Source organism: Zalophus californianus, chromosome 14 (genome assembly GCF_009762305.2).
Source record: "Zalophus californianus isolate mZalCal1 chromosome 14, mZalCal1.pri.v2, whole genome shotgun sequence".
Lineage (NCBI taxonomy): Eukaryota > Metazoa > Chordata > Mammalia > Carnivora > Otariidae > Zalophus > Zalophus californianus.
Window position 1 is genome coordinate 29986281 of NC_045608.1, and position 27623 is coordinate 30013903.

General features: G+C 38.3%; 1 protein-coding gene across 2 annotated transcripts in view; it reads left to right on the top strand.

Annotated features, from left to right (window-relative positions):
* FAM210A (family with sequence similarity 210 member A) overlaps nt 1-27271 on the top strand; it is a 50756-nt gene extending 23485 nt beyond the window's left edge. Inside the window, exons 2-4 of one of the 2 annotated variants that reach the window (XM_027577637.2) lie at nt 16286-16802; nt 22242-22353; nt 26402-27271. In XM_027577637.2, the coding sequence (XP_027433438.2) occupies nt 16327-16802; nt 22242-22353; nt 26402-26635 (822 nt within the window). In that variant the 5' untranslated portion in view covers nt 16286-16326 and the 3' untranslated portion in view covers nt 26636-27271. The remainder of the gene's footprint in view (nt 1-16285; nt 16803-22241; nt 22354-26401) is intronic. The other variant, XM_027577638.2, reaches the window with a different exon arrangement.
* The last annotated feature ends 352 nt before the right edge of the window (nt 27272-27623 follow it).

The following is a 27623-nucleotide window of genomic DNA, read 5'->3' on the forward strand; positions in this document are numbered from 1 at the left end:
TTTCTTTTTCAATATTCCTCTGGCTATTCGGGGTCTCTTCTGGTTCCATACAAATTTTAGGATTATTTGTTCCATTTCTTTGAAAAAAGTGGATGGTATTTTGATGGGGATTGCATTGAATTTGTAGATTGCTCTAGGTAGCATTGACATCTTCACAATGTTGGTTCTCCCAATCCATGAGCATGGAACGTTTTTCCATTTCTTTGTGTCTTCTTCAATTTCTTTCCTGAGTATTTTATAGTTTTCTGAGTACAGATCCTTTGCCTCTTTGGTTAAATTTATTCCTACGTATCTTATGGTTTTGGGTGCAATTGTGAATGGGATCGACTCCTTAATTTCTCTCTCTTCTGTCTTGCTCTTGGTGTATAGGAATGCCACTGATGTCTGTGCATTGATTTTATATCCTGCAACTTTACTGAATTCCTGTATGAATTCTAGCAGTTTTGGGGTGGAGTCTTTTGGGTTTTCCACATACAGTATCATATCATCTGCAAAGAGTGAGAGTTTGACTTCCTCCTTGCCGATTTGGATGCCTTTGATTTCTTTTTGTTGTCTGATTGCTGTGGCTAGGACTTCTAATCCTATGTTGAATAGCAGCGGTGAGAGTGGACATGCCTGCCGCATTCCTGACCTTAGGGGAAAAGCTCTCAGCTTTTCCCCATTGAGAATGATATTCGCTGTAGGTTTTTCGTAGATGGCTTTTATGATATTGAGGTATGTACCCTCTATCCCTATACTCTGAAGAGTTTTGATCAAGAAAGGATGCTGTACTTTGTCAAATGCTTTTTCTGCATCTATTGAGAGGATCATATGATTATGTTCTTTCTTTTGTTAATGTATTGTATCACGTTGATTGATTTGCGGATGTTGAACCAGCCTTGCAGCCCAGGGATAAATCCCACTTGGTCGTGGTGAATAATCCTTTTAATGTACTGTTGGATCCTATCGGCTAGTATTTTGGTGAGAATTTTTGCATCCATGTTCATCAAGGATATTGGTCTGTAATTCTCCTTTTTGATGGGGTCTTTGTCTGGTTTTGGGATTAAGGTAATGGTGGCCTCATAAATTGAATTTGGAAGTTTTCCTTCCATTTCTATTTTTTGGAACAGTTTCAGGAGAATAGGTATTAATTCTTCTTTAAATGTCTCATAGAATTCCCTTGGGAAGCCATCTGGCCCTGGGCTTTTGTTTCTTGGGAGATTTTTGATGACTGCTTCAATTTCCTTAGTGGTTATAGGTCTGTTCATGTTTTCTATTTCTTCCTGGTTCCATTTTGGTAGTTGATACATCTCTAGGAATGCACCCATTTCTTCCAGGTTATCTAATTTGCTGGCATAGAGTTGCTCATAATATGTTCTTAGAATTGTTTGTATTTCTTTGGTGTTGGTTGTGATCTCTCCTCTTTCATTCATGATTTTGTTTATTTGGGTCATTTCTCTTTTCTTTTTGATTAGTCTGGCCAGGGGTTTATCAATCTTGTTAATTCTTTCAAAGAACCAGCTCCTAGTTTCGTTGATCTGTTCTACTGTTCTTTTGGTTTCTATTTCATTGATTTCTGCTCTGATCTTTATTATTTCTCTTCTGCTGGGTTTAGGCTTTATTTGCTGTTCTTTCTCCAGCTCCTTTAGGTGTAGGGTTAGGTTGTGTATTTGAGACCTTTCTTGTTTCTTGAGAAAGGCTTGTATTGCTATATACTTTGCTCTCAGGACTGCCTTTGCTGTATCCCAAAGATTTTGGACAGTTGTGTTTTCATTTTCATTGGTTTCCATGAATTTTTTTAATTCTTCTTTAATTTCCTGGTTGACCCATTCATTTTTTAGTAGGATGCTCTTTAGCCTCCATGTATTTGAGTTCTTTCCGATTTTCCTCTTGTGATTGAGTTCTAGTTTCAAAGCATTGTGGTCTGAAAATATGCAGGGAATGATCCCAATCTTTTGGTACCGGTTGAGACCTGATTTGTGACCTAGGATGTGATCAATTCTGGAGAATGTTCCATGGGCACTAGAGAAGAATGTGTATTCCATTGCTTTGGGATGGAATGTTATGAATATGTCTGTGAAGTCCATTTGGTCCAGTGTGTCATTTAAAGTCTTTATTTCCTTGTTGATCTTTTGCTTAGATGATCTGTCCATTTCAGTCAGGGGGGTGTTAAAGTCCCCCACTATTATTGTATTGTTGTCAATGTGTTTCTTTGCTTTTGTTATTAATTGCCTTATATGATTGGCTGCTCCCATGTTCGGGGCATAGATATTTACAATTGTTAGATCTTCTTGTGGGATAGACCCTTTAAGTAGGATATAGTGTCCTTCCTCATCTCTTATTACAGTCTTTGTTTTAAAATCTAGTTTGTCTGATATAAGGATTGCCACCCCAGCTTTCTTTTGGTGTCCATTAGCATGGTAAATGGTTTTCCACCCCCTCACTTTCAATGTGGGGGTGTCTTTGGGTCTAAAATGAGTCTCTTGCAGACAGCATATCGATGGGTCTTGTTTTTTAATCCAATCTGATACCCTGTGTCTTTTGATTGGGACATTCAACCCATTTACATTCAGGGTAACTATTGAAAGGTATGAATTTAGTGCCATTGTATTGCCTGTAAGGTGACTGTTACTGTATATTGTCTATGTTCCTTTCTGATCGTTGCTGCTTTTAAGCTCTCTCTTTGCTTAGAGGACCCCTTTCAATATTTCTTGGAGGGCTGGTTTCGTGTTTGCAAATTCCTTTAGTTTTTGTTTGTTCTGGAAGCTTTTTATCTCTCCTTCAATTTTCAGTGACAGCCTAGCTGGATATAGTATTCTTGGCTGCATATTTTTCTCGTTTAGTGCTCTGAAGATATCTTGCCAGTCCTTTCTGGCCTGCCAGGTCTCTGTGGATAGGTCTGTTGCCAATCTAATATTTTTACCATTGTAGGTTACATATCTCTTCTCCCGAGCTGCTTTCAGGATTTTCTCTTTGTCTCTGAGACTCGTAAGTTTTACTATTAGATGTCGGGGTGTTGACCTATTATTATTGATTTTGAGAGGGGTTCTCTGTGCCTCCTGGATTTTGATGCCTGTTTCCTTCCTCACATTAGGGAAGTTCTCTGCTATTATTTGCTCCAATATACCTTCTGCCCCTCTCTCTCTTTCTTCTTCTTCTGGGATCCCAATTATTCTAATGTTGTTTCATCTTATCGTATCACTTATCTCTCGAATTCTGCCCTTGTGATCCTGTAGTTGTTTCTCCCTCTTTTTCTCAGCCTCTTTATTTTCCATCATTTGGTCTTCTATATCACTGATTCTCTCTTCTGCCTCATTTATCCTAGCAGTTAGTGCCCCCATTTTTGATTGCACCTCATCAATAGCCTTTTTCATTTAGACTTGGTTAGATTTTAGTTCTTTTATTTCTCCAGAAAGGGTTTCTCTAATAACTTCCACGCTTTTTTCAAGCCCAGCTAGTATCTTTAAAGTCATGATTCTGAACTCTAGGTCCGACATCGTACTAATGTCCGTATTGAGTAGGTCCCTGGCTGACGGTACTACCTCTTGTTCCTTTTGCTGAGGTGATTTTTTTCGTCTTGTCATTTTGTCCAGAGGAGAATAGATGAATGAGAGAACAAAATGCTAACAGGTTAACAACGTCCCCAGCAAATATACTGTATACAAATCAGAAAAGACCTGAAACCAGGGGAAAAGAAAGGGAAAGAAAGAAAAAAGAAAGAGAAAAAAAGAAGAAAATAAAGATAAAAACAAAAACAGTACAATACAAAAAAAGCAGAATATGATCAAATATGATCAGGCTAGTGCATAGATCAGTGCCACACACTAGATTTTGGGCGTATTTTGGTCCTTTATAAAAAATTGCCTCCTAAAATTTTAAAGGAAGAACGACATATATGTACAAAATAAGGGTTGATACAATGAAGGGATGGAAGATGAGTGTAAAGATGAAAATTATAAAAGATTTTATAAAACGACTTGATAAGATAAGTTGTTTGAAAAAAGAAAGAAGATTTAAGAAAAAAAAAGAAAGAAAAAAGGGAGAAAATGTGATCAGGCAGGAGACTAGAACAGAACCATACACTAGTGATTTAGGGTATATTTTGATCTGTTAGAAGAAACTATCTCAAAGTTTTAAAGAGAGAACAACTTATATATATATATGCCAAAATAAGGGTAACTACTATGAAGGGATAAAATATGACTCTAAAAATGAAACATAAAAAATGTTTTTTTTTTTTAAAAAGAGATTGATAAGATGTTGGTTGAAAGGGAAAAAGAAAAAAAAAACAGTTAACAAAAATTAACTTTGATGAACTAATGAATCATGTTAAAAAAAAGCCATGAATTCTACGTGCAGTATTCCCCTAGCGCTGGAGTTCTCCCGTTCTCCTTGATCGGTAAACTTGGTCTTGACTTGCTGGCTGTTCGTGCTGATCTTCTGGGGGAGGGGCCTGTTGCTGTGGTTTCTAAATGTCTTTGCCGGAGGCTGAATTGCCCCACCCTTGTCGGTCCGGGCTAAGCAAGCTGCTCGGGTTTGATCTCAGGAGCTTTTGTTCCCTGCAAGCTCTCGGTACAGCCTTGGAGGAACAGGGCAAAATTGGTGGCCTCCCAATCTCCACCCGGAGGAGCTGAGAACTCCTGGCCCCGCTCCTCAGTGCGCCCCCAGAGAAAAGCAGTCACTCCCGTCTCCCTGGTCTCCGGCCGCACTGCGTGCTCACCCGGCCTGTGACCGAGTGTTTCTATCTCTGGCACCCGACCCCGTGTGGAGTCTCCAAACCCAGCAGATCCCTGCAGTGCGTTCCCGCGCCACTCCTCCCCGGGAAGGAAGGGGAGTCTTCCCGGCTCTGCCGCTTGTTGGGTCCCTGCTGGAGGAGCAGTGGCCCGACTGGGCCGCGGATCACAGTTTATGGCCACCCTGAGCTGAGAGCCCACGCCTCACTCAGCTCCGTCTCTGCAGCCGGCTTCCCCGCTCCGATACCTGCTTGCTCTGGCGCACTCAGGCACCCCCGGTCTTTCTGTGACCCCAAGGGTCCTGAGACCACACTGTCCCGGGAGTATTCTACCCCCCGCTTAGCCACTGCAGCGACGTCCCTCAGCGGAGCCAACTTCTAACAGTTCTGATTTTGTGCTCCGCGGCTCTATCACTTGCCAGAAGCGGCCGACGGAGGCCCCTCCCCCGCCGTCTATCCTCCCGAATATCGCCTCGGATTCACTTCTCCGCACGTCCTACCTTCCAGTAAGTGGTCGCTTCTCTGTTCAGAGTTGTTGCTACTCTCCTGTTCGATCTCCTGTTGAGTTCGTAGGTGTTCAGAATGGTTTGATCCCTATCCAGCTGAATTCCTGAGACCAGACGAAATCTAGGTCTCCTACTCCTCTGCCATCTTGCTCCGCCCCCCCCCATTTCTATGTTTTGAAACAGCTTCAAAAGAATATGTAATAACTCTTCTTTAAATGTTTGTTAGAATTCCCCTGAGAAGCCATCTGGCCCTAGACACTTGTTTGTTGGGAGATTTTTGATTACTGCTTCAGTTTCTTTGCTGGTTATAGTTCTGTTCAGGTTTTCTATTTCTTCCTCTTTCAATTTGGTAGTTTATGAGGTTCCAGGGATGCATCCATTTCTTCCAGATTGATTAATTTTATGTTGAGCATATATATGTTGAGCAACTATAGTTGCTCATAATATGTTCTTAAATTGTTTGTATTTCCTTGGTGGTGGTCTTGATCTCTCCATTTCATTCATGATTTTATTAATTTGGGTCCTTTCTCTTTTTTTTTGATAAGTCTGGCTAGATGTTTATTGGTCTTATTAATTCATTCAAAGAAGGAGATTTTAAGTTCATTGATCTGTTCTCCTGTTCTTTTGGTTTCTATTTCTTTGATTTCTACTCTAATCGTTACTATTTCTCTTCTTCTGCTTGGTTTAGCCTTTATTTGCTGTTCTTTCTTCAACTCCTTTTGTTTTAAGTTTAGCTTGTGTATGTAGGACTTACCTAATTTTTTGAGAAAGGCTTCTTTTGCTATGTACTTCCCTCTTAGGACTGCCTTTCCTGTATCCCAAAGGTTTTGAACTGTTATGTTTTCATTTTCGTTTGTTTCCATGATTTTTTAAAATTCTTCTTTAATTTCCTGATTGACCCATTCATTCTTTAGTAGGATGCTCTCTAACCTCCAAGTGTTTGAGTTCCTTCCAAATTTCCTCTTGTGACTGAGTTCAAGTTTTAAAGCATTGTGTTCTGAAAATATGCAGGGAATAATACCAGTCTTTTGGTACTGGTTGAGATCTGATTTGTGACCCAGTATGTGATCTATTCTGGAGAATGTGCCATGTGCACTCGAGAAGAATGTATATTCTGTTGTTTTTAGCATGGAATGTTCTATACAGATCTACGAAGTCCATCTAGTCCAATGTGTCATTCAAAGCTCTTGTTTCTTTGTTGATTCTCTGCTTAGAGGATCTGTCCATTGCTGTGATTTGGGTGTTAAGGTCCCCTGCTATTATTCTGTTATCAATGTGTTTCTTTAATTTGGTTATTGTTTTATATAATTGGTTGCTCCAAAGTTAGGAGTATAAATATTTATAATTGTTAGATTTTCTTTTTGGATAGACACTTTAAGTATGACATAGTGTTCATCTTCATCCCTTACTACAGTCTTTGGTTTAAAATCTAATTTATGTGATAGGAGGATTGCTTCCCCAGCTTTCTTTTGAGGTCCATTAACATGAAAAATGGTTCTCCCTCACTTTCAAGGAAGTGTCTTTAGGTCTAAAATGAGTCTCTTGTAGACAGTATATGGATGGGTCTTGTTTTTTTATCCAGTCTGATACCCTGTGTGTTTTGATTGGAGCATTTAGCCAATTTACATTCAGAGTAACTACTGGAATGTATGAATTTAGTGCCATTGTATTATCTGTAAAGTCCCTGTTTCTGTAGACTGTCTCTGTTTCTTTCTGATCTCTGTTACTTTTGGACTCTTCACTTAAAGGATCCCCTTTAATATTTCTTGCAGGGCTGATTTAGTGGTCACAAATTCTTTTAGTTTCTGTCTGTCCTGGAAGCTCTTTCTCTCTTCTTCCATTCTGAATGACAGTCTTGCTGGATAAAGAATTCTTGGCTGCATGTTTTTCTCATTTAGTACCCTGAATATACCATGCTAGCCCTTTCTGGGCTGCCAGGTTTCTGTGGCTAGGTCTGATGTTAATCTGATAGTCCTCCCTCTGTAGGTTAGGAGCCTCTTGTCTCGAGCTGCTTTCAGGATTTTCTCTTTTTCTCTGAAATTTGCAAGCTTCAGTATTATATTTTGGGGTGTTGATCTATTTTTATTGATTTTGGGAGCAGTCCTCTCTACCTCTTGGACATGAATGCTTGTTTCCTTCCCCAGATTAGGGAAGTTCTCAGCTGTGATTTGCCCAAATAGACCTTCTGGTCATTTCTCTCTGTCTTCACCCTCAGGCACCCCAATAATTCTGATGTTGGTATGTTTCATGACATCACTGATTTCTCGAAGCCTGTCTTCCTGCACTATTAGTCATTTTTCTCTCTTTTCTTCAGCTTCCTTCCTTTCCATCAACCTGTCTTCTAAATCACTCTCTCTTCTGCCTCATTTACCCTGCCTGTTAGAACATCCAATTTAGACTGCATCTCAGTTATAGCATTTTTAATTTCGGCCTGATTAGGTCTCATTTCTGCACTAAGAGATTCTCTAGTGTCTTTTATGCTTTTTTTAGGCCCAGCTATTAACTTTATAATGGTTATCCTGAATTCCAGCTCTTACATCTTACTTATATCCATATCAATTAGATCTGTGGCAGAGAACATTACCTCTGGTTCTTTGTTTTGTTGTGAATTTCTCCTTCTAGTCATTTTGCCCAGAGAAGAATGGATGAGCAAATGAGCAGAATCAAAAATATTCACCATGACCCAATCAAAATACACACTAGACAAATCTGAAGAGATCAGAAACCAAAACAGAAGAGCAAACAAAAACAAAACAAAAAAGGGAGGTGGAATCTAATATCACAGGGTGGACGAAACAGGGTGATCTACTTGTTCCTGAGAGAATTTTGGTCTATGTGTTAGAAGACACTAAATCCCAAAATTGCAAAGAAAGCTAACTTGTATATATACAAAAATAAAATAGAAGAGTGAAAAAAAGGTCAATAATAAGCATATATCTATAAAATGTAGGTGTAAAAAGTTAAAAAGCGACTTAAAAACAAAGTGTTGATAAAGTAAGAAACTAGTTGAAAAGGGAAAAAAGAAATGGGAAATTTTAGACTGAAAGATAAACGAATCATGAGAAAAAACCTTGAGTTCTATATACTATTTTCTCCTAGTGCTAGAGTTTTACAGTCTTGGATCTATAACCTTGTGCACTTGTTCTTCCAGTTGGTCTTCTTGGGGAGGGGCCTGCTGTGCTGCTTCTCAGGCATCTGTACCTGGGTGGAGTTGCCCTGCCCCTTGCCAGGGGGCTGGGCTCAGTGTTAGTTGTCCTCAGTGTGGCTTTTGTTCCCTGAAGGCTCTCTGTACCTCTTTAGAGGATCAAAATAAAAATGGTCGTGCCTGATCTCCAGCCCCAGAGCCAAAAGATCACGGTCCCCTCTCTTCAGTAAACCCTCTGAGATAAATGATCTTCACTTTTGTGTGTGCCAAACTCTGCAGACTCCTGTGGTGTGTGTTGACAGTGATCCTCCCGGGGGCTGTCTGAGGGTCCCCAGTTACTGTCCTTTGTGGGGTCCTGCTGCTGAGAGTGGTCAAGGGATCATGCGTGGACCTGCTCCACCCCTCCTGGGGGACAGCTAAGTGTCTCCATACCGTCCTTTCTAGGGCTGCCACCCTAAGAGCTGTTGCCAGGTTGTGGGCGCACCCATTCTGCTCCTCCCAGGGAATGGCAGATGGTCCCTGCATTCCAGTCTGTTGCAGGGTGCCCAGTCAGCGGTCACCCGATCAGGCCTGGGTCGCAGTTTATGGCAACTAGAGCTGAGAACCCCCTTCTGGGCTCCCTAACCGTAAACCAGTTTCCTCATTTCACTGCTTGGGTACTCTACTGGCTCAGGCACCCCCGTTAGTTCTGTAACTCCTGGAATCCTGAGATCACACTGACCCACTTAGAATTCTGCCCCTTTCATCCCCTGAACACCTTTCAGGCAGGGATATCTCTCACTGGAGCAGATTTCTGAGAGTTCCAGTTTTGCCTTCTGGGGCTATATTACTTTCCTGTAGCAGGCTTATGGAGGCTACCTCCCCCCTCCATTTATCTTCCAATATCTGCCCTCAGATTCACTTCTCCACACCTCCTAGCTTGCAAAAAGCAGTCGCTTTTCTACTTGTAGAGTTCCAGGTATTTTTTCTTACATCTCCAGCTGAATTTATGGTTTTCAGAATGGTTTGATAGTTATCTAGCTAAATTCAAGGGACCAGATGAAACAAGGTCCCCTACTCTACTGCCATCTTGCCTCCTCCTCCTGCAATTTCTAACCTCAGTCTTTCTTTTTTTATATAGAGCCTAGTTTCTATGTTATTTCCTTCTTGAAAGTCAAGTCTACTGGCAGTGAATTCCTTCCATTTTTTTGATAGAACCTTTATTTCTTCTTTTGATGGATAATTTTATTGCATATAGAATTCAAGTTTGATGGTTTTTCTGTGCACGCTTTAAATATTCGCTTTATTCTCTTGTGTGCCTGGTTTCTGTTGAGAAATTGCCTCTACCTTAATCCTTGTTCCCCTCTAGGTAAGGTGTTTGTTTTTTGGGTTTTTTTCCCCCCCTAGCTTCTTTCAAGGTTTTCTTTTTGTCTTTGATTTTCTGCAACTTGAATATGATATGCTCAGATATAGGTTTTAGATAATTATCCTACTTGGGTCTCAGAGCTTCCTGGACCTGTGGTTTGGTGTTTGTTAGGAATTTGGAAAATTCTCTTTTACACTTCTTTCTCTGTTCTCCTTTTGGCATTCCTGTCGTGTGTGTTACACCTTTTAAAGTTGTCCCATATGCTTGGATGTTTTATTCTGTTTTTATATGTGTGTTGGTCAGGAGAGAAGGGTTCATTTTTTTTTTCTCTTTGCATTTCAGTTTTGGAAGTTTCTGTTGGCATCCTTTCAAGCTCACCAATTCTTTCCTTGGCTCTGTGGATTATGAGTCCCTTAAAGGCATTCTTCATTTCTGTTAGACTGTTTTTGTTTTGTAGCATTTCCTTTTGATTCTTAAGAATTTCCATTCTGCTTACATTCTGTGTTGTTTACTTTTCCCATTCAAGCTTTTAACATATTATAGTTATTTTAAATTGACAGGGTTAATTTTTAAGTCCTCAAAACTTCCGAAGTTGACGATGCTACATTGATTTTAGAAGTCATTTATTCGAAATAAATTAAGTCTTTTAAAAACTAACAAGTTGTTGACATTCATGGAACTGAATTAGATTGAACACCCACTGGATGTCAGGTTTTGCGCTAGTCCCTATACCTACTGGGAATTAACACAGACTTCTTGCTCTCCAGGAACATAGAGTCCACAAAGAAAAAGAAGATTCCAATATCTGTGTTTTCAGTGGAGTTTCTTCTCTAGCTCGCAGGGCCCAGGGACTTCAGAAGGAATTAGTGCCTGTGATGTGACTTGCAGGAAAATGGCAATTGAAGTAGGACCATTATTTATAGAGAATTTGTCCACTTTGTGATTTTGTTTTCACAGTTAGGGCATCTGTGGTGCAGTGGCCCATGGGCTGGAGGAGGTGAGGACAAACCAGAAGACTTTATTCCTCTTATTCCTGCTTTAACCTGAGCAACTTTGCTTTTCTTTATTTATTTTTATTGAACTTCCAAATTAGATTTTGTTTGAGAAGAGTTTTTTGGATTCATACAATAGAGAACTAAATCTTGCTGTTGGAATTTGTTGTTTCAACTCTCTTTTTACCTAGTGTGTTTTTATTTCTTTTATAAGAATGGCTTATAAATTATTTCATTACCTGTACACTCAGCCATTGTATTTCTCGTGCTGCTTGAATGTCTTAGGCTTCCAGTTTGTGAGGAACAGAAACGTGTTCATATAATCTTGAGGAGTGGGGGTTTGGTTAGGATATAGAGGGAGGAAAGGAATCTCATGAACTAATTCATTTGCCTCATAGAACTGGAAATTTAGGATATAGCTTCTTTATAATTCCAACAGCATTTTAACATTTGTGGTTTCTCGTTAACATTTGTTCCAGTCCCTCTTCCCTCTCCGTCATTCCTTTAATTTGGCTTCTCTTCTTTTGGTTCCCACTGCTTCCTTATACCTTTACTTTTTTCTTTCTTTTTTTTAATTTGAGTATAGTTGACATACAATGGTACATTTGTTTCAGGTGTGTAAGGTAGTGATTTGACAAGTTTATACATTATGCTAGGCTCAACACGAGTGTAGCTATCATCTGTCATCCTACAAAGTATTACCATATCATTGACTGTATTCCTTATGCTGTGCCTTTTATTCCCATGACTTACTCATTCCACAACTGGAAGTCTTATACCAGTTATACTTAAACTTTACTCTTGACCACTATGTCTTCACCTCTTTGCCTCAGAATTGCTGTGGAGAGGCTCCTAACTCTCACACATGTGTGTTAACTGCTTTTTCATGTGTGGTCTTGGGCTGGATATTATTGGATTGATTAGATACAGTTTCATGTAGTTTTTCAAGTTTTGTGCCAGAGCCATCCTAGACAACTGTTTATCCTGTGTAATCTCCTTTCAGCTCAGGCACTGATCCTTAGGCTGTTTCACTGTGAAGAAGGGCAACAGACTACTTTGTTTACTTACACACTTGCAATAATAACTTGTAACATTTTCTGAGCACTTGCTACATACTCATCATTTTCTGAACATTTTACATGTATTTATTTTAATCTCATAACAATCTTATGAAGTAGGTGCTATAATTAACCCCATTTTACAAATTGGAAACCAAGGCACAGGGGTTGGGGGAGCTAATTAACTTGCCCAAATGGTACATAGTTTATAGCATTTTCAGGATGTGAACTTGGTCAGTCTGACCTTGGATTCCAGGCTCTCGGTTGTTAAATTCTGCCTGCTCATGAAAATTATTCATGACAGAATCAGGCTTTACTTAGAAATTATTCATGATGCCCCTACCATACAGGGTAGGGTTGTATACTCAGAATTAGGTACCATTAACCATATGCCAACCACTTGAAGTGTTAAAGGCCTTTATGACGTAATTCTAACGTGGAAAAGGATAGCCACAACAAGCAGTGGAACCTTGTCACTTCACTTGGGTCTAATAATGCATTTCATCATTTATTTCCATAACTGAAACAATAAGCAGTTTAGAACACTGCTTCATCTATACATATGAAAATTTCATACTGCTGAGGCAGGAAAATAACAGGCAACTTTTGGTATAAGCTAAGTCTCATGATTTAAAAAATGTATTACTGAAATTACTGTATTTCACTGGAAGAAATTCAGGTTTAATTTGTTCATCACTCCAGGTCTCCATTTATATCAGAAATAGAGGCCTGTTCGTTCGCAGCTTCTTCAGGTCCACTCATCCTGTCCACATATAACTAATCCAATCTAAGTAGAGTTTATAAGGAATGACACCTCCACCATTTACCAATAACCAAAAACTTTTATCTTTCATTGAAAAGACGAGCAGACTAATAAAATCCAGAAATGGAAGCTGCCAGTGAGCTGAGGGCATTATACACAATGCTAGCTGTGAGAGATAACTTCTATCTTGCCTAGGTTTTATTGTTCCTGAAGCCTGTTCATTCCAGAATATGTATGATACTACTCAGTCTGTGCTTGCTATCTACTTTTACTTGTATTCATTTGAAGTAGGTTTGTTCCTTGAAATCTAACGAGTCTTACTGTGTATGTCATCAGTATTGTGATTGATTACCTTTGGAAGCCTAGAGTTACACTGTCAAATATTGTAGCCATTGCCCATATGTTGTTATTTAATTAGTTTTAATTTTTACTTTTAATTTAAAAGTTAATTTTAAGTTAAAAGTTAATTTCTTGGGGCCTTATGTTTCCTTAGGGCACTTTTATCGTGTGTCTTATGTGTCTTATGTATCTTAGTCTACTGAAAATTGGCACTGTTGGGGTGCCTGGGTGGCTCAGTCGTTAAGCGTCTGTCTGCCTTCGGCTCAGGTCATGATCCCAGGGTCCTGGGATCGAGGCCCACATCGGGCTCCCTGCTCAGCGGGGAGTCTGCTTCTCCCTCTTCCACTCCCCCTGCTTGTGTTCCCTCTCTCGCTGTGTCTCTCTCTGTCAAATAAATAAATAAAATCTTAAAAAGAAAAAAAAGAAAATTGGCCTGTTTGTTTCTTCTGGAAGTGGCCCTATAGCTTAGTAACATTTTCAGAATCCCAGCTTCTCCACTCACCAGTTGAGTGTATTTCCTCTCTGTGTTTCAGTGTCCTAAACTGTGAAATGATGACAGTAGTCCCTCCTTCATTAGACTGTTATGGGAATAGTATGAGTTAATATATGTAAAGTGTTTATAACACCTACCACATAGTAGGGGCTAAAAAACATCTTACAATGATGATGATGGATAACAGCATTGCTACCACTCTAGACTTCCAAAGGTAATCAGTCACAATACTGATGACATACACAGTAAGACTCATTAGATTTAAAGGAACAAACCTACTTCAGATGAAAAAGTAGATGGCAAGTACAGACTGAGTAGTATCATACATATTCTGGAATGAACAGTGCCTCTGGCACTGAAACCATTTGCTGGCCCTAGAGAAATGACCCCCAAATTCATATTGTCAGGTGTGACCTGGCTATAGAAGATTCTGATTTATTAGGTCTGGATGGAGGCCAGGAATCTGGTTTTTCAAACCACCTCTCCTTTCCCCTCAATATCTGCAACCTGCCATGATTCTGATGCATAGCCAGTTTTGGAAACCACTAGCCCAGAGATTGGTTTCTAAGGGAACCAAGGTAAATACTAGCCCAAGAGGTAATACAGGGGTGACTTGTAAACGTTATGTGAAGTGAAAGAAGCCAGTCACAAGAGACCACATACTGTGATTCCATTTAAATGAAATGTCCAGAATAGAGAAATATAGAGAGACAGAAAATAGTGTAGTGGTTACCTGGGGCTAGGAGGAGGAGGGAATGATGAGTGACTGCTCATGGATATGGGATTTCTTTCTGGGGTGATGACAATGATCTAAGCTAAGACTGTGGGGATAGTTTCACAACTGTAAATATACTATAAGTCATTGAACTCTACAGCTTAAATGAGTGAAATGTATGTTCATTATATTTCAATAAGGATATTTTTAAAAATAGTCAATAAGTGAGAGAGGATAATTTTTTTTTTTTTTTTTTTAAATGGGAGCGGGTAGTTGGGGAAACCAGGGAAAAGGGTGCAAACTGGTTGCTTGGAAGAGGCTTTTTTTTTTTAATCTTTTTTTTCCTTTATTTTATTCACAAACACAAACATAATAATTTAATTATCTGAAAGCCTTCTGGGAACTTCAACTCCTGGAAAACCGCCTTGTAAAGGAAATATGTTTAAAAGAAAAGAAAAAAAAAAAACCTTTGAGTTCAGAAAACACCAGGATTAAAGCCATGGACAGGAATAAATCAAAGATAATGGTGCTAAAAAACAAAAACAAAAACAAAAGATAATGGTCCTGAGAAAATCCTCAAAATAAATCCAACTAAAATAGAGACCAAAGATTCATAGTAAAATACTCGAAAGGAATTTTTTGTAAAATTCAAGCCAAATGTTATATTTGACAAATCTTAGGTTATAATTCCAAGTCAGCTAATTCTTAGAATAAATAACCAATTGATGTTTTTTTCCCTCTTGGAATAGACATAGCATAGATTTGTAGGAAATTGTATGGGTTGTAAGAAAGCACAATAAGACCTCCTTTACTTAATGTTTGACTTTCACAACAAATAAGTCAGTTTTGTAAAAATAATTAAGGACTTAATCATTTTTCTCTATGGCCTTTCTTAGTTGTTTAAGTCATTATATGAAGCACCTGTTACCATTCCTGTGGTTTTTCTTTTTGGTTGTTAACTGGTCTGATTCTTCAGATTGTTACTTGTCATTGACTTTGCTTTTCATTGCAGCAATCTCCAATATCACCTTTAAAGGTTTCCTGGGAGCCTATTATTTTGCAAGATGTGGCAGTTTCTTTTCATAATTTGTTTGCATTGTGTTGTTGGATTATTTGTGAGAGCCTGATAAGAGCTGATGTTAACTGTTAATCAGGGAGGGATGAGTCAGGGGATTAATTTTATATAGGGACAATTCATTAATGGGGTTTTTATATAATGACAGACAACTTTGTACCCCAGATAACAAATATTCATGTAAAATGGAGTACCTGTATTTATTGGATTGCTGACTTATTGGGGTGCTAACTCATATTAGTGTACAGTTTAAAAACGAAATCATCTATTCACAATGTAGTAGAAGTAGTAGGTAGCTGATGTGGGGTAGGGGTGGAGATTGTGGTTAGGTGGCACTGCCTGGTATTGAGGGAAGGGAAATGATTTCCTACATAGTAATGCATACTATAATTCTGTTTTACTAGTGGGGAAACCTACGTCTAGAGAAGCTAAGTAATTTGCTCAAAATAATACCACTGTTAGCTCAGTTGGGGTCTATCTTATTCCAAAGTCTGTATTCTTTTAAAATACTGTCTTTTGACAAGAAGTTTAGATATCTGGAAAAATCTGTCTCCTCACCAGCCAAAAATATATGTGATTTAAAATTTTATATAATTTAGTCAAAAGGCATTATAGAAAAATTGGTACTTGTATCAACTATTTATCAGACCTTAACAGTTGTAATAATAACTTACTTGATACTTGTTAGTTTACAAAAGCACTTTTACATCAGAAATTTCATGTAATTTATGTAACAGTCCCTGTGAAGTAATCATTTTACTAGTAGACTTGGGCTTGAAGTCTACAACCCAATTACATGAGGGCCCAGTTTTTTGGCTTCTAGATCTTATTATTTTCCATTATGCTACACAGCTTCCTTGTAGAATAACAGAAGCCCTAGAAACATCCCTTTTGTAGCAATAAAATAACCTCAAAACATTACCCTTCGTGATATCTGTTAGACTGGTTTACTATATCATATTTAAATATATTTTATTAACATTTTAAAATTATGGTATGTTCAAACTATATACCTTAACATTAATTTCTATGGATTTGGTAGCAATGTCTGTCCTTTACTTCCTAAACAGTTAATGATTTATTTTTAAGTGGATTGGTTTTAAAATGGAAATCAGTATAATCTAATTTTTTTTTTTAATCTAGTCTCTGTAGAAGCTGAAATCCATCAAACACCGTTCTTCAAAATGCAATGGAATGTACCAAGGTCTGTATTCCGACTGGCACATAGGACATGCATGGAACCACATAAAGCCAATCTTTTTGGACGCTGTCAAAACCTAAAGGGACCATTACTTTTGTATAAAGCTGAATCCAGAGTAGTTTTGGTACAGGGCCCTCAAAAACAATGGCTACATTTATCTGCTGTCCAGTGTGTTGCAAAGGAAAGGAAGCCATTCACTGCTCATCCACCCCAACCAGGGGTCCTTCACCATAAACAGTGGGAGCAAGATATTTTATCCAAGAGGATTATGTCATCCAATGCCACATCCCCTGGAACTCCTTCGGAAAAAAAGGAAGAACCTGATCCTTTACAAGACAAATCTATTAGTCTTTATCAACGATTTAAGAAAACATTTAGACAATATGGAAAAGTTTTGATTCCAGTGCATCTAATAACTTCTGGTGTTTGGTTTGGAACATTTTATTATGCAGCCATAAAGTAAGTTTTTGCTTCGTTGAGCACCTTTCCCTGCTTTATCAGAATGTTAATCTTCTTAATTGTACTAATCAAAGCTTTAAATAGTTTTTTAAATGCTTTAATGTCTATAACTGTTGAGTGTGACTGCTTTCATAGCTGTTTTTGACATTTTCATAGCTAAATTCGCTTACCATGTATAGCAGGCATTATACGAAAATTTTAAACTATCATCTCATTTAATCCTCACAACTATATGAAGTAGGTAGTGTAATTATTCCCATTATATTAATGAGATTAAGGAAGAATAAGTCAAAATAACAGCTTTTTCCCAATATTTTGGAGTCTTATTTCAAAGCCCGCTCTTTATCACTATGCTCATCTATCAACATTTAGCATGACACAGAAATAAAATAATAGATTTCGGAAATTTGGCAGCACTATTGAGTTCTATACTTATATATTTCTTAAAGTGTTCACAAATGTGAAAATATATCTGTTATTTTGCCATATGTATGATTTTGGTGGGAAATTAGCATGATGTTTTTGCCAAAGCCTGGCTAATATCTGTTACAGATACGAAAATGAACAAATTGCAGGCTTACGTTTTAGTGAAACCCACATCTGATATGTGTCAAGGTAAGGTCTTTTGTTCTGATCAGAAGTCAATTTTTTGTACATTTAAAAGATTGAGTGTAGATCTCATGATAGGTGTTCTTACCACAATTAAAATAAACTTCTAAATAAAGTTAATTTGGTGGCCCTAGCCTGCAGGTATTGTAAAACACAGATATCTAAATGCACCCTTTTTTGTTAATACTCTTCCTTTCTTTTAAGGTAAGTTATATTATTTACAATGTTTTAGGAGCAGGGTACACATTGAAGCAGATCCCAATGATTTCCAGTTTGTTTCTGCCACTAGCAACTAAGGCGTTCCGACGTGTGCCTATTCCTTTGAATGTGCTGTGTGGGCTTTTTTTTAATATTAGCCTGGGCGTGGCAGAGTTGAATGAGCTCACCATCCTGAGGGCAATGAAATGGCACAATGGACCCCACTTTGAGTTTTAGTAAACTCAATCCTTATGGGGCTAGAGTTATTTTATTCTTTCCAGAAGTCCATTGATTTTCAGTGTTTGGTTATATTTAATGGCTCGATAGTAAGGTATTAATTAATAAGATATGTCAGTTTTGTATGCAAAGCTCACTCCTTGGGATAAAGGTTATTTTTTACTAAATTAAAAGATAATGAAATGAAGACTTACTCTTAGAAAACACAGGATTAGAAGTGTTTCTTTACAAAAGTTCTGAAAGGATGTTTTTACCTTGTGTAGTTGATGCTGTTCTGATTCTCTTCACATCTTTTTCTCCATTATCTTCCTAATATTCAATTATATCCTTCTTTGTTATGTATCATTATCCTTTAAGAATTGTCCCTTTCTTTATAGAAAATCCTTGTATGTACACTTTATGGAATTATCTTTTTCATTAATGACATTTTTCTGGACATGTATAATATTTATAGAAGTCTTCAAAACTGCCCTTAGTTTTTTAATACAGCATAAAATCCTGTGCCATTTTGAATAAAAATTATTATTGGCCTTCAGCTCTAATTAATGGCTATCTATATGTCAAATGTTCTTTTTTGAGCTATTGAGGATTTTCTGATGGAATACTGTGAAAATGATATGACTGATAGTTCTGCCCTCCTTAGTTTGCCCTTTGTAAGCATTTGGCCAGAAGGCCTTGGAGGGAGAAATCTAAGTTTTTCATTATCTCATTTGGTCTGTTAAAAAGAGCACCTTTGTCCTTTTACTTTCCCTTGCCTTCTTAAGTAAGAGTTCTGTAACCGAAAAAGCAGACCCCAAGTAACCTAGTGATATGAATTATACTTAAGATTTTTTCAGTCTGTCTGGCACCTAAGGCAGTTGTGGTGACATTCTGCCACCCCCTGTGGAATGCACCCTCATTTTATTCTTCCCCCTCTTTTTCTGGAGAATACTTGTGTGTAAACATGGTGGTAAGACTGTCCCCTTAATGCCACGTCCCTTTATCCATCACAATTTGCCTATTGGCTGTTTGTCAGCACGGGACTTTGGTTTCCACACCCACCACCCCTGCCCAGCCATGACCAATTGTATTATGTAGGATGTGTTGCTTCCCAGAAACAGTTCTTCTTAATGTTTTTATTAAATCCTATCCCTTCAGAAAGTTGATTTGTTCTAAGTAAAGATCTTATCACAAGTAATACTTACAGAGCAAGTAGGATTTGTTCTAATGGCAGTGTATCTTTCACTGAGATGTGGTCTTATTATCAAATTGGAGTTGAGTGTATTAAATACAGGTTTTCAACTGAACTGGCAAGAGGCTAGCTTTATTTTATTTTGTTTTTAGGTGGGCAAAACTCTTTGTTATTTGTTACCTATTTAACTATTAAAAGAAAGAGAAAAAAATAGTTTGTAACTTGAAAGATGGGCTTTTGACATCACACCGCATTAGTGACCAGTGTTTGTTTTAGTCACTCTGACAACTAGCATTACTGCCTTTCTAGACATGATAGAACAGTACGCCATTCTGTATTTATTTAACTCGGTGATAAAGATCTCGGCTTTTGAAACATTTTATCTCAGGGAAGATCTGAATTGTACATGTTAATAGATTTTATTTTAAACTAAGCCTTGTTGCCCCTTCTATCTGGCAAAACCTTGCAGAGATCTTACCTCTAACCAGAAGTGCTCTGTTTGATAATTGTAGCTTTGTGATGATGGTTCTGTTCCTACAGTTAGATCCTTGTGTTTTAGGCCTCAAGTTTCTAAAGTTACAGCTCCATTCTGAGGCAAAATCCTACCTGATTTTTACTGCATTTTATCCTTACTGTGAGTGTGCTTTTGCCCTTGTGTATTTCTGCATCAGTTGAAACATCCATAAAGCTGGCAGTTTGAAAAGCACAGATTTCTGTCAGGCCATGGAAGCTTCAGAGTAAAAAGTGACAAGTGGATATTACTGTTGGAATCAGTCACTCAGTCCCTCACCAGTGTTTCATTTTTAGCAATTCCAAAGGAAATGAAAGTTATTTTTACTTTAAAATAATCAAATTGGTATTTTAGAAATAAATAGAACCAGGGGCGCCTGGGTGGCTCAGTTGGCTAAGCGTCTGACTCTTGATTTCAGCTCAGGTCATGATCTCAGGGTTGTGAGATAGAGCCCCCGTGGGGCTCCATGCTCAGTGGGCAATCCGCCTGAGATTCTTTTCCTCTGCCCCTTCCCCCCGGCACACATTCACTCACTCACTCTCTCTCTCAAATAAATAAATAAATCTTCAAAATAAAGAAAGAACTAGAACCAGTTGTTTGCTTCTTTATTTTATAAAAGATACTTGTGCAAGGTGTCTGAGGTAATTATTTGATCTTTATGATAGTTTTTTTTTAAATCACTCAATTTTGTCTTATTTTTGGCCAAATGTTTGTCTTTTGTTTCCCCTTCATGACTGCAATTAAATATGTAGATTTTACATACTGGGCTAGGATATGATTGATAAAATAATTTTATAGTTGTATTGGTTCTAGAAGATATAATTAGCATATCATGGTAAGATATTAATGGTGCAAAGTGACTTGATTAGATCCATAGAATAGCTAAGGCCTTGTAGTACTAAGTTTTGCTTTAATGGGATTCTGTTGTTATCTAAGAGACTTGAAAAGGAACTGATGGTGGAGAAAGAAGAAACCAGGTTGGATTTACAGTCAGTTTTGTAATTTAACTTTTTAAAGATCCTTCAGTTATCTGCTTTCCTCTTGTGGATGATAGGTAATTTTCCTTGATGATGACCAGCCATAGTTCTTGAGAGTAGTCCCTGATTTCAGAGTATTATAGTGCAATCATAGAGGGACAACTTCCCAATTAACCAAATATATTTTAATATTAAGAATAAATTAGTTTATAATGATGAATGTATGGTGATTAACATAACAATAAAAATTTTAAAGGAAAAAAAATAAAAGTACCCTAGAGACCCTGTCCTAAGCAAGAGTCACCCATACACCAGCAGTGGGACAAACTGATGTCATGGGGCTTCTGTTGTGATGTACTGAGACAGAATTAATTGTACAGTTTTCCTGTTGAAAAATGTTTAACCTGAACCTGATCAGGAGGAAAAAAAACAGACAAATCCAAATGGAGGGGTATTCTCCCAGGCTAACTGGTCTGGAAGCTTCAGAAATCTCAGTGTCAAAGACATCCTGCCCTCCTTCTCAAAAAAGTTCTGAGGATCACTTCTAGAGGAAAGGAGACCAGAGAGAAATGACAAGATAGTGACAAGGGACATACTGGAACAATTCAGGAAATTTTAATATTAAATAATATATTGTGTATTAACTATATACTCTCGTGTACGTTAAATTTCCTGAATATGGCGGCGCCTGGGTGGCACCATCAGTTAGGCATCTGACTCTTGGTTGCAGCTGAGGTTGTGATCTCAGGGTAATGAGATTGAGCCCCACATCAGGCTCCACGCTTAGTGCAGAATTACTTAAGATCTTTTCCCTCTCCCCCACATTCTCGCTCTCTCTCAATATAAATAAATAAATCTTTAAAAAAAATTCCTGAATATGATAGTTATGTTTATGTAGGAAAAGCACAGAACAAGAACCTTGTTCTGAATGAGGGGCAAAGGGTTACAATGTCTATAAAACAACACACAGAAAGGGAGAGTGTGAGAGAGCACATGCCAGTAAAGCTAAATGTTGATAATCATGGAAACTAAAATAAATTAGGGCTTAACAGCTCGTATTAGAGACTTTCTGCCTTCTCTCCTTCCACCCAAAAATTTGTTGTAATTTATGGTAATTGCTTCTTCACCTGCCTTCTAAGCCTGCTAATAGAATAGAGGCATCCATTTAGAATAATTGAAGTTTTCCTCAAACCCATGGAATCATTTATTCTTTGCATAATAACACAATAAGTACTGTTATAATGTTGCTTTTACAACAATATAGTTTGACATGTAATTTTAGAGGTGAAAAGCTTAGGTCTTGAAGTCTGAATTAGAGCATTCTGAAGAAGTAGTCTTTGGTTGGGGAAACAAAGACCAAGTAAATGATTCTGATCGTTCCTTCTCTCTTAAGTCATTTAAAGCTATTAATTTTACTCGGCTAGATCCTTCTATTTTTTAAAATATGGTAATTAGGGATGTATGTCCATGTGGAGAAGCAAAGCAGAAGCTGCAAACAGTAAGATACAGTATAACACTAATATTTCTGTTCTTCTAGAATTAAATCACAGTTCTTGACAATGCATAAGTGATTTTTAAACAAAATTTGGTTTTGGTGTTTTCAGAAAAATTTTGAAGATATTTATCCCTTAAAGTTTGTGTGTATACATACATAAATGTGTGTGTATATATATGTTACTTTGTTCCTTAGAGGAGTGACATATATATATATATAAATCATTTTGTTTCTTTCCTAGAGGCGTGAATGTCATTCCTTTTCTAGAACTCATTGGGTTACCAGACAGCATAGTAAACATTCTGAAAAATTCCCAGAGTGGAAATGCACTAACAGCATATGCCTTGTTTAAGGTAAGTACTGTTATAAATGAGTTGTTCTTCACACTTAACCAATAACCTGCTCAGTTCCTCATAAAACTCCATGTTAGTTCCCAGTAGTTATTTTTTGTAACTTAAAATACCATATACAATACCATAGTCTAATGGCTAAGGTTTCTATTTTTTTAAGTTTAAATTTTAAGTATAAATAAAATGATGGTTTAGGAAGAAGTGACTTGAAAATAGGTAGATCATTCCTAACGTGCTGTGATCAGACAAATGTGAGACTTTCCGAATTTTCAGAAGTCATCTTTTTGACATTTCTCCCACTTACAGTATATTAATTTTCCTTTTTCACAGATCCATGTGCCACCTGACTTGTTGGTTATATTTAGCATTTAGTTTACTGTTTATAATAGTTCATCTACTTGATAAGTAAAATAGTAAGGTTTAGTTCAGATTGTTTTATGGGATAAACCTTAGACTTAGTAGCTGTTACATACATTTCATTTTAGAAGTTTGCCATCTGTAGCTGTTCTGTGGAGTTGAGACACCAACACCTTTATAAGCTGAGTTTCTATGTCTATGGGTCTTTCTTTTGGAAGAGGAGCCTCTGTAAATTGTGGAATTTAGCCATATTAATCTTATTTTTCTCAGTTGACAAATAATTTGAAGTTCTATATCTTTCTCCTAAGAAAGAAAACAGGTAGAAAACATTCAGAAGCTAGATTTTTATTTTATTTTGCTTCTGTTGTAATAAAAATACTTAGAAGTATGGTTTTATAGTAGTACAGGTCACGTTTTATGCTGACAGCCTCATTAGAATCCTCTGAGATCTTGGGAGATTTCCTTTTTTATTATGATTTTGACTAGAGCGCTAAAGCTTAATTGCTGAGTTTTTAAAACATTAAAACTTAATAAACTCATAAATTACCAAGTTATAGTGGGTGTAATTTACCTTAATAAGTCAAAGTATCATGATGATTTAAGCATTTCCCTAATTATAATTGCTCCTTATCCTATGCTCCTATAACGTGAATGTAGCTCTTACAGTTCATATCATGGTCTGGTGTTGGTTTTGTGGGGCTTTTTTGTTTTTTTAATATTTGGCTTCTTTATTTGATTTTAAGTGTTTAGGAATTCAAAGTCATGTCTTCTTTCTCTGTGTTTTCACTATGCCTGATACTGTGCTTTGTAGGCACATCGATGCTCAGTGCGTGTTTGTTGGGTGGGAATTGAAACATGAACCTGTACACGTAGGTAGGTTAGTGTCAGCAGTGTTCCTTCCCACTCACTGTTCCTCTGTGAGGTGGGGAATGTGCAAGGATTCTCCTGGGTATTTTCTGTAACCCATAGTTTCTCAGGTGGAGCAAAAAACATTGAGATTTATTGCTTCAATATGGCAAAGCCTCAAAAAAGAGGTGTGGCCAAGAGGAGAAAAACCACCTGAGTGTGACCTTGTGACACAGAGTAGGACACACTCCTCAGCCCCCTTGCACTGTCCTGGAAGTGAACCTTCGTTTGAATTGACAAAAATTTGTTGAGCTCCTACTCTCTGCCAAGTGCCATTCTAGGTACTGGGAATACTGTAATTAAATAAAATGGTACAAAATACATGCCCTCGTGGAACTTACATTCTAGTGGTGGGAGCCATTTAGGTAAAGAAAGTAAAGTTAAAACACAGACACACACACACACACACACACACACACACACACACACACACACACACACATATACTATGGTGTTTAGATGATGTTAAGTGCTAAGAAGAAAGAACAGACCAGCAAGGGATATGTGTTTGTGTTGGAGACACACACACACACACACACACACACACACACACACATATACTATGGTGTTTAGATGATGTTAAGTGCTAAGAAGAAAGAACAGACCAGCAAGGGAGGATGTGTTTGTGTTGGAGTGGTTTTTTTAGTATTTGGTTTTGTTTTGTTTTTTTTAGAGGGAGGGTTGCCAGAAGGTGAGGGAGTTAATAGGCAGTTGTATGGGAGAAGAGCATTCAAGGAGGGGAAATGCAAGTGCAAGGTCCTGAGGCTACAGGATACCTGGTATTGGAGGGAACAGGGAGGATGCCATTGTGGTTGGGATGAGTGAACCGCAGAGAGGCAACAGAGCGGCCAGATCAGGGTGGCCTTATGGGCCATTATGAGCCCTTTGGCTTTTACTCAGAGGAGATGGAAAGCCACTGGGCAGTTTTGAGTATCTGACTTGTGTTTTAACAAAAATCATTTTGGCTGCTCTGTTGAGAACAGTCTATTATATATAAGCTGGGCAAGGTAAGACGCCCAGAGACCTATCTGGAGGGGTTATTGCAATGGTGTGGGTAAGAGCTGGTAGTGGCCAGGACCCAGGTGGTAACAGGAGAGCCCATAACATGTAGGTGATTCTGGATGTGTTTTGAAGATGGAGCTGATGGAATTTTTTAATGGGTTGAACGTAAATTATGCAAGAGAAAGGAGTCGAAGCTATCGTGTAGGTTTTTGGCTCGAGCAACTTAAGAAAGAGTTGCGAGGCACCTGGGTAGCTTAGTCGGTTGAGCCTCCAGCTCTCGGTTTCAGCTTAGGTCATGATCTCGGCTCATGAGATCAAGCCCCACATCAGGCTCTGCGCCCTGGTGGCTCAGTCCATTAAGTGTCTGACTCCTGACTGCAGCTCAGGTCATGATCTCAGGCTCGTGAGATCAGGCCCCACATGGAGCTCCCCGTTCAGCAGGGAGTCTGCCTGGGATTCTCTCTCTCCCTCTCCCCCCACGCTCTAATAAATAAATAAAAGAATAGCGTTGCCATTTCCTGAGATGCAGACAGCTTTGAGAGGAGCAGGTTTGGGGTGGGACCATTGAACATCATGAGATCAGTTTTGAACAAATGACATTTTGAGATCCTATTAGACATGCAGGTGGAAATAAGTCAGAGGTTGTATATACTGGAATTTAGGGAAGAGGCTCAGTCTGGAAATCTAAGAATCATTAATGTACCGATGGCACTACAGACTTGAAATTGGATAAGACCACCAAAGGAAGGAGGTAGGTGGAGAAGGCGTGCAGGGACTGAATGCTGCCCCACAGTGTTCAGAGGTAGACAACAGGAAGAAGAATGGGCAGGAAGGACTGTAAAGGGGCATCCTCCAAAGTGGAAGGAAACCAGGGAAGTGGGGGCATGGCAGCCAGGGCAGGACATGCTCCAAGGAGTAGAGGGGGAAGCTGTCTCCATAGTTCTGATGGTTCACAGGCCTCTTCAGTGACTATGATGAGAGTGGGGGTGAAGGCTTAGAGTAAATTCAAGAGAAAATGGGAAGTTGGAGATGGAGAGCATAGGCGGCTCTTTCAAAGAGTTTTGGTACTGAATTTTAACACAGAAGCTATCAGAATGTGATACAGATGCTATCCGCTTTTGTGTGGCTCTTTGACCAGTTCGTCTAGTATTCAGCTTTGGTCCTTAAATCTGTGGTCCAAGTTAAGCCTGTGCATGCCTGCCTGGATTTTTTTGGCCTCATGGAAGTTCCCAATTGGGATTCCAGACCCAGGGTGGATTGTAGCGAGAAGGTAGCATAAGGCCTGGGAAAGTCAAAGGGATTTGGAAGTGAAACTAAACTAAATTCAGTAAAGAGTAAACACTTGGCCCATGTTTACCTCTCACCATTTGAAGTAGTTTGGTTCTGGTTTAGTTCTAGATACACAGTGTCCACAGGTTAGCAGGGTTTTAGGGAATAGAAGCATGTGCATGTTTGTTGTTGGTCCTGAGCCATCTGTCTCATCTCCCAGGGTGCCTGTCTGCAGGTTCCCTAGCACATGGTTACAGCGACCAGTGCTTCTACTGCGAATATTCTGTAATCCATGGGTCAGTGTCTAAGTGACAGATATTTGTAAAATGCGTTTACAGAAGAAGATCCCTTGCTAGGAGGGAAGACCATAGAGGCCTTAACTACATTAGCCTTGTGAAGCAATAAAGTAATTTATACTGTTGGGTTATTACTAAAAATTTTAATTTCAGATTGTTTTTTGCTTAAGATGATAGTCATGATCAGCTGTTGATCTGCCTGTGTTTGCTTTTCTCCTCAGATTGCAACACCTGCCCGATATACTGTGACTTTGGGAGGAACCTCCTTCACTGTGAAGTACTTGCGTAGTCGGGGCTACATGTCGACACCGCCTCCTGTTAAGGAATATCTACAAGACAGGATGGAAGAGACCAAGGAGCTTCTCACAGAGAAAATGGAAGAAACAAAGGATAGACTCACTGAAAAATTACAAGAAACCAAAGAAAAAGTTTCTTTTAAGAAAAAAGTGGAATAGGGTGCCTTTTATAACAGGTGATAGACAATTTCTGCACTTTAACCCTTTAGAAACTATGGACAAAGATACATGATCCTGGTGATTTTTTTTGGTTAGTTGCCTAAATATACCAGTTCTCTGAGGGTTAAAGACCTAAGATACCTTTTTAAAGTTAAATATTACTAGAAAAATCAGTGTTTTTTGAAAAGAAAAAAATGAACCCAGTATAAGAATTTAACAGCAATAGCAGCATTAAGCAGTGGTTAGTGTCGCATAAGTCAGAGCTCTTTTTTCGGGGTCTTCAGAATCATACTTGCTTTATGTTTTGTTGCAGCTATAATTTATGCAGATGAAGCAGTTGACTCCTTGGATAACTGATGTGGCCCTAGACAGGGTGTTAACACTGGGTTTTCATCTTTATGTTATTCATTGAGCTTTTAACTATATTCATCTCTTAATGTGGAAACCAATATTACCATCAAAACTGCCAGTGAATAAGAGGTTACTTAGTGTTTCTGTAAAAACAGTATATAACAGTTATATACCAGTTAAAATACACATTTTATATGAAGGAACGCGAATAAAAACGGAGTCCTGTATATGTAAGTAAGATGTATTGGTTACATGTAAATGAAAAATTGACCCTTTAAAAATGATTTTTACCTGAAGCTTGTCAGTTTTTTTAAAGCAAATATATATGGCTATGGTACTTTTTCACCTAATACATAAATCTCTACTTTGAATCATTTGTGTTCTCTTCAACTATATTTCGGAGGAAAAGTGAAAATAATATGATACCTTAAGTTTATTGTTGAAATCAAATATTCTTAAGCCATGACTCAGGTTTGTGGTTCTTGAGCAGATACAGGTGTGGGAGGATGGAAAGTGCCATCAGGTTGTTCCAGAGCTGACCCCCCCTCCCCGCCCCGCCACGTGGCAGGTTTGTCTCCACAGGCCAACACTCCCAGTGTCTGTTTCAGAGTTAATGTTGATTTCATTGTGCAGTAAA